We start from the raw sequence: 7,460 nt of genomic DNA on the forward strand, positions 1-7,460 counted from the left end.
GCCCCCCTGTCAGCCCTCCTGCGCCGCCTCTTCGCCTATATAAAGCCCCTGGATCAAAAACCCTATCGCGTTCGACGAAAACCACAGAAACCTTCCAGAGCCGCCGCCATCGCGAGGCCAAGATCTGGGGGACAGGAGTCTCTGTTCCGGCACGCTGCCGGAGCGGGGAAGTGCCCCCGGAAGGCTTCTCCATCGACACCGCTGCCATCTCCACCGCCATCTTCATCACCGCTGCTGCTCCCATGAGGAGGGAGTAGTTCTCCATCGAGGCTCGGGGCTGTACCGGTAGCTATGTGGTTCATCTCTCTTCCATGTACCTCAATACAATAATCTCATGAGCTGCTTTACATGATTGAGATTCATATGAGTTTTGTATCACTATTCATCTATGTGCTACTCTAGCAATGTTATTAAAGTAGTCCTATTCCTCCTGCACGTGTGTAAAGGTGACAGTGTGTGCACCGTGTTAGTACTTGGTTTATGCTATGATCATGATCTCTTGTAGATTGCGAAGTTAACTATTGCTATGATAATATTGATGTGATCTATTCCTCCTACATATGCATGAAGGTGACAGTGTGCATGCTATGTTAGTACTTGGTTTAATCTTTTGATCTATCTTACACTATAAGGTTACTTAAATATGAACAAATTGTGGAGCTTGTTAACTCCGGCATTGAGGGTTCGTGTAATCCTACGCAATGCGTTCATCATCCAACAAGAGTGTAGAGTATGCATTTATCCTGCTCGTTATGTGATCAATGTTGAGAGTGTCCACTAGTGAAAGTCTAATCCCTAGGCCTTGTTCCTAAATACTGCTGCGTTACTACTGCTTGTTTACTGTTTCACTGTGTTACTACTGCTGCAATACCACCACCATCAACTACACGCCCGCAAGCTATTTTCTGGCACCGTTGCTACTGCTCATATATATTCATACCACCTGTATTTCACTATCTCTTCGCCGAACTAGTGCACCTATTAGGTGTGTTGGGGACACAAGAGACTTCTTGCTTTGTGGTTGCAGGGTTGCATGAGAGGGATATCTTTGACCTCTTCCTCCCTGAGTTCGATAAACCTTGGGTGATCCACTTAAGGGAAAACTTGCTGCTGTTCTACAAACCTCTGCTCTTGGAGGCCCAACACTGTCTACAGGAAAGGAGGGGGAACGTAGACATCAAGTACCTTAATATCCAGTAGTTTCCCTTGAGGCCCGGCTGCCACCGGCTGGTAGGACAAAAGATGTTGTGCAAGTTTCTCATTGCGAGCACGTACGACTATAATTGGAACACATGCCTATTGATTGCTTTGTACTTGGACACCATTTTATTATTATCTGCAAATGCCCTGCTATGATTGTTACATGAGTTTCTCTCATCCATGCAACGCCCGTCATCCATCCCCGTGCCTACAATATTTTAATCCTGCTGTTTACTATAATCACTACTGCTGTCTTTGTTACTCTGCTGCTGTTATTTCACTACTGCTACTGCTATAAAACTGTTACTACTGATAAACTCTTGCGAGCAAGTCTGTTTCCAGGTGCAGCTGAATTGACAACTCCGCTGTTAAGGCCTCCAAGTATTCTTTGTCTCCCCTTGTGTCGAATCAATAAATTGGGATTTACTTCCCGCGAAGACTGCTGCGATCCCCTATACTTGTGGGTTATCAATCTTCTCAAGCATGCTTTATGATTCATACTACTTGTCATTCATGTTACTTACAATTCTATTTACTTTTATGCATGCTTTATAGAATGTAAGAGTTATCACTTTATGAGTTCATGTTACTTATTGTCATTCTTTATTGATTGAACCTTGTGATACTTTGGATGATTATTTAGAAGCTATATATTATAAACTCCAAAGTTCATGTTAGTTTTATCACCTTCATGCTCGGGACAAGCATAGGTTAAGCTTGGGATGTTGATGCATGTAAAATGCGTACATAAACTTTGTCCTTTATCATATTGAAATCCCACATATTTGCAACATATATGATGATAATACCATGTTTTACATTGATTTATGGGGATTTACCAATGATCCCCTTTATTTGGTTTATAACCCTGCAGAACAGAAAAACCCTGTTTCGCGTATTTTTCACTTTCAGAAACCTATACAGAGTCAAATTGACCTGGGATTTTTGGGGCATCATTTTTTCACCAGGAGAAACAACATGGACTTTTGAAGCACACCTGGAGAGGCCCGAGGGCCAAACGAGGCCAGGTGGCGCATCCCAAGAAGCTGGCCGCGCCACCCACCTCCGTTCAGCCATCGATCGTCCGTTTTCCCTAATTATTTCGTGAACCAACGTATTTTGTCCTAAAAATTACTATATATATGGACCCGAAGAATTCTCGGTAAGAGAGCGCCGCAGAAAGATGGAAACACCAAAACGGAGACTGTTGCAGAGAAGATTGGAGGGGGAAACTCCACTGGGATCACCGCCGGAGAGATCTACACCTTCTCCAACGTCTTCATCATCACCATGATAAAGAGGGAGTAGTCCACCTCTGGAATATGGGTTTGTGGCAGTAGCTTGATCTATTTCTCTCATGTTCTTCATAGTACTTAGTGCCATATGAGCTGCCTATCATGATTATGGCCATATTTGTAATACCTATGTGGTGGATCCTTGTTTTATGATATTGTTTTATTATATCTGATCTTATTATATTGTGAGATGTATTGATAGATGCATATTATGTACCCCGTTCTTAAGTTTATGTTCTGATCCAACATCTATGCAAGAGTGTGTGTGGGATGATGTGTGTATTAGATGGAGTAGCAGAGTTTTAGTGATTGGATAGTGACAATATGTTCAAGACCTATTGTGGCTTTGCCTTTCTTTTGCTACCTCACTAGGGATAAAGTGAATGCATGTGCTATGTTCATCATGTGATAATAATGATGATCTTGTTTGTTCAAGGTAGCATATTTGATATTCAAACTTCATGTCAAAGCACTTATTGCTATGCTCTGTTAATTCTTAATACAAGATTGATGCCCATATTAATTAGAGGTTTCTTGTGGAGCATAAGAGAGGTGCGTTGCATCATCTCTATGTTAGGACGTGATGCCCATATTAATTACATATAGTATTATTTGTACCTTCATATCTCATTGATGAATTGCTTTTTGTCCACCACAACCTTACGAGAGAATAGTCAAGTGAACGCATGAACCTTGTCCACTTTTTATCATAAGAAACACAGTTAGATTGCATTTACATTGTTTTTTATTTGTTGCACTAGTTTATTCCGAAAATACAAAAATATTTACTTTTCTTATTTGCATCCAAAACACCAAAAACAATTAACTTCTTTACAATTTTTACTTAGTTACTTTATCTAGTTTAGTTACTACTTGTTTTATTACTACTTGTGTTATTTACTTATGCGAAACCTTGTGCTTGACAACCACACGGTGGAGTTGGGGACACACTTGTCCTCGTCTTCTCCCTTTATTTTACTTGCATGATTGTTTGAAGAAGAGAGAAGAGAGAAGAGAATACTCTTTGAGCTAGTTCCCAGAGAGTTCGATATAAACCCTCGAGTCACCCTTGTGGGGAAAATACTTCGCTGACGCAACACTCTGCACTTGGAGTCTCAATGTCATCCACATGGTCCGGAGACTCTGGCAGAGTCCCCGGCCAAGTTCCTGGACCCCCATACTGAGAGTGAGGCACTCGGGCCAGCTCCATGATTTTGGAAGTTCGGAGACTTGCCCGGAGTCTCCGGCCTGGGGAGACCGGAGTCTCCGGTGTACAAGGGGCCGGAGAAATGCCCTTTCACCATTTACGTGTAGGGGAGTGGATTCTCCGCTTTTCCCAGTTTTGCGAACTTTCCAGAAGATTCCTATCGGTTTTTTCTATTGTTTTTTGTGGTTTTTGGTTTTTTCTATGCTTTTTTTTCCAGAATTTGATTTTTTTTGCATTTGTGAACTTTCAATTTTGAGCCTTTTTTAATTTTTTGAATTTTTTTATTTTTAACATTTTAAAATCTGATTTTTTCCAAAAATGAAAGAAAATAATAAATGGGAAAAAGAACTTGTTCAGCAGACGGCTGGGCCGGCCTAACACCGGAGGGCGAGCGGAGCTCTGCGTGCGTGTGGGATTACCGCACGCACTTAAGCGATAGGTAGGGGCACGCCCGAAGAAGCGGGCCGGCCAGAAAAACGTTCGCGCGTCTACCGATTCCGGGTCTCACTCAGACTCAGTCGGTCAGTCCGACTCCGACCAGCGAGAGTGCGGGACAACGATTTGATTGGCTCTTCTTCCCAAGCCGGGTGAATATCACCCAATTCCGACCGCCTAGGGCGGAGGCGATTCGACGAACCATGGAAGGCTGCCGCCGCCGGCTCCGCCGGAAGCTCGAGCACGGCAAGGAGGAAGTTGTCTCCTTTCCTTCTCCTTGTCGCCACCAAGCGTCCTCCAGATTCGAGGTCGATCCAATCAAGTGACTTTTAGTACAATTTACAGGTTCAATTTCTCCAGTCCTTCTGCCAACTGCAAGTATAACCGGGGTGCTTGATTTTTTGCAGCATAGCGGGTTGGACAGCCTCGATACTACTCCCAGGTGGTTGACCAGGCATAGGTCTAGATCCAAGCTTTCACTGGAGAACCTTCCAGAGGTACAAAGCTCGACCTTTTCATATTAGTTTCCAGAAGCTTGTGTTGCTTAGTTTAAGAGTGATGATATCTGCAGCGATATAATTTCCTAGAATCGACGCAGCCTGTTTTGTGAAATCAATTCGAGCCCTTAAAAATTTACCCTTTGAGGCCTTTAGCTGTCCAATATGTTCTAGGGAATGTGCTGAACCCCTTCTCTCCCTGGGTTTGTTGTGATTTTTTTTAGAATTTCCCCTTTTTATTATGTGGTGTGTGTAATTTCAGTCTCGCCTATCAAATATGGAGCTTTCAGCATCATTAGCCTGCATTATACAATGGAAATGGTATTTTTAATGCAATAACATACTTGTGTATGCAGGACCTGTTATGCAATGTATTATCGAAACTCACGGTGAAAGAAGCAGGAAGGACAAGTATACTTTCTTCTCGATGGAGGAACCGTTGGACATGCCACTCCAATCTTTGCTTTGATGGATCTAATTTTCCTGGATGTGACACTAATAGATTTATCAAGCATGTCAACAGTGTGTTGCAACAGCACAAATGTTCAGTGGTTGAAAAATTCGAGGTTAGGTTTGCACTATGGAAAGAGCACACACATCATGTGGACAGGTTGGTTGGCTTTTCTGCTGCTTTGATGGCGAAATGCATCATCCTTGATTTCAGGGCAGCTATGCGCATCCATCACCAAAGAGAACGAAATATGTATAAGCTTCCAGTTAACCTTATTGGTGGTGAAAACAAATCTTGTATTGAGTCTCTCTTCCTCTCCTTTGTGTGGTTAAAGATTCCATCAGACTTTCTTGGATTCAATAATTTACAGAAGCTTGAGCTGGTTATGGTATCTGACTTAGGGAATATCACTTTCTTCCTAGCAAAATGTCCCGCACTTGTATGGTTAAGCATCGCTTGGTCCTCCCTCTTTGACTTGAATATTCCCTATCCACTGTGCCACCTGCAGTATTTGAAGATTAGTGACTGTAATAAGCTGCAAAGCATAGAATTACACGCTATGAGTCTGACAGCTTTTGAGTATGTGGGGGGTCCAATACCTATTAAATTTGATGATTCGCTGAAGCTATCACAGGCAAGAATCAGCATAAAGACTGGATATGACAATGTCAACTACATTGTGAATGAACTTTCTTGTTCATTGGCTCATGTTGATCGGCTCTTCCTCACATTCCGCTTGCTCACTAAGGTTTGGTTCACAACAGTAATGCCACTCTTTTATGCATTATCTCAGTCTTGCCCTAATATATTTGTGTGCATTTCAAAACTTATGCAGACAATTTCTTCGACAAAAAAACTGGTTAACTTTATTCACTTGAGGCATCTGGTACTGGATTTTCATATCTATGAAGAACCCAAGAACACATTTGATATCCTTCAAGTGACTCGCATTCTGGAGGCAGTCCCTCAACTCGAGCATTTTATATTGCATGTAAGTACTATACAGTCTGCTGCATAAGTTTGTGGTACTTAAGCATGATGTAACACAAGGTATCTTGATTTCTTGTACTAGTTCATCTCTAGGTAAAATATGTTACATCCAGAATAACTATCTTTTGACCGGTATCAACTGTACTTGTTACTTCAAGAAAATTGTTCATGTGATGTTTCACTCATGATTCAGCTTTTGCCTAATTTACAGTTTGTGGGGAATGAACATTTTTGTGATTCTCTCTGCTATTTTTCCATTGTAGACTGCAAAATGATTTCAGCACAGCGCAGTTCCACTACCACAAACTGAGGCCTTAATCATCCTTTTGAATGTTGTTCTCATTTTCTTCCCTATCTTATGGTGTCCCTTGAACATGTTCAATTGCCCCCTCCTGGATTCTGATGATACTGATACCACTATGCCATTATGTGTTTCGTTGTACTTGTTGATCTAAAATTCAAATAGATATAAACAATCACTAAAAATTCGTATGCGTTATCTAATGCTGGATATAAACAAGGACTAAAAGTTCGTACGCGTTATCTAATGCTGGATGGATGAAAACCTGTTTCAGTGTCATATCGAGTTGAACACATAAGGAAAACTATAAGCATTGTCATATTCCGATGCTCATGTAGAGATTTAGAATAGATGTTCTAAGAATTGACTGAAATTTCATTTGGAGCAGCATGAAATAGCATCAATTCTCGTTTACTCTCTTACTGCTTTTGCTGAAATTTATGGGAACTCTTGTGTGTTTTATGCAGATGGGCTCTTACAAATCAGAACCTTCCTCTCTGAAGGTAACCAATTGTATCAGCCCGCGCAGGCACTCTCACCTCAAGACCGTTCACATGACAGGGATGTATGGTTTAGCGGGACAATTTGAGCTAGCTAAATACATTCTCCTGAGTGCCGATGCTCTTGAGCATATGACTCTTGATCTAGCAAAGGAGAGATATCCGCACGCACCTTGGGTGCTGAATCCATTCCATGTTCTAACACTCGAGGGTCTTGCAAAGCGTTATCTGGATCCAGAGGGAGTACATCGTGGTGTGTTGAACATTTTAGGGCTTAATGTAACTAATTAGGATGTTGCAGCAGCAATAAATATTTATTATTCTGGCCATCATGTTGAGCAACTTAGTATTTATGCTTTTGTATGTACTATTACCTCTGTTCCAAAAATATAAGCCTTTCTAAAAACCTAGTTTAGCTTTCTAAAAATGCTTATATCTTTGGAACGGAGGTACTGTAGTATATTGTTAAACTGAGGCTGCACAACCAAGAGAGATGCCCTCATGCTCAGTCAATTAGCTAAATCGGTTATCAACCATGACAAGCCCAAAGGCTCTCTGTTGTGGAACACGACATCCTCCAATAG

The 7,460-nt window shown here is 41.6% G+C and overlaps 1 protein-coding gene across 1 annotated transcript; it reads left to right on the top strand.

Annotated features, from left to right (window-relative positions):
* Positions 1 to 4,203: 4,203 nt before the first annotated feature.
* On the top strand, positions 4,204 to 7,205 carry LOC127315928 (F-box/LRR-repeat protein At3g26922). The gene is made up of 5 exons (XM_051346367.2): positions 4,204 to 4,445; positions 4,545 to 4,634; positions 4,991 to 5,833; positions 5,921 to 6,076; positions 6,844 to 7,205. The coding sequence occupies exons 1-5, from the start codon at positions 4,341 to 4,343 to the stop codon at positions 7,165 to 7,167; spliced, it is 1,518 nt and encodes a 505-aa protein (XP_051202327.1). The 5' UTR covers positions 4,204 to 4,340; the 3' UTR covers positions 7,168 to 7,205.
* Positions 7,206 to 7,460: the final 255 nt, after the last annotated feature.

This window comes from Lolium perenne, chromosome 7 (assembly GCF_019359855.2).
Source record: "Lolium perenne isolate Kyuss_39 chromosome 7, Kyuss_2.0, whole genome shotgun sequence".
Taxonomy (NCBI): Eukaryota; Viridiplantae; Streptophyta; class Magnoliopsida; order Poales; family Poaceae; genus Lolium; species Lolium perenne.

Coding starts and splice junctions, on each gene's coding strand:
- LOC127315928 (XM_051346367.2), top strand. CDS start 4,341: ATGGAAGGCTGCCGCCGCCGGCTCCGCCGGAAGCTCGAGCACGGCAAG. Junction 5,834..5,920: donor CATTCCGCTTGCTCACTAAG/GTTTGGTTCACA, acceptor AAACTTATGCAG/ACAATTTCTTCGACAAAAAA. Junction 6,077..6,843: donor TCGAGCATTTTATATTGCAT/GTAAGTACTATA, acceptor TGTTTTATGCAG/ATGGGCTCTTACAAATCAGA.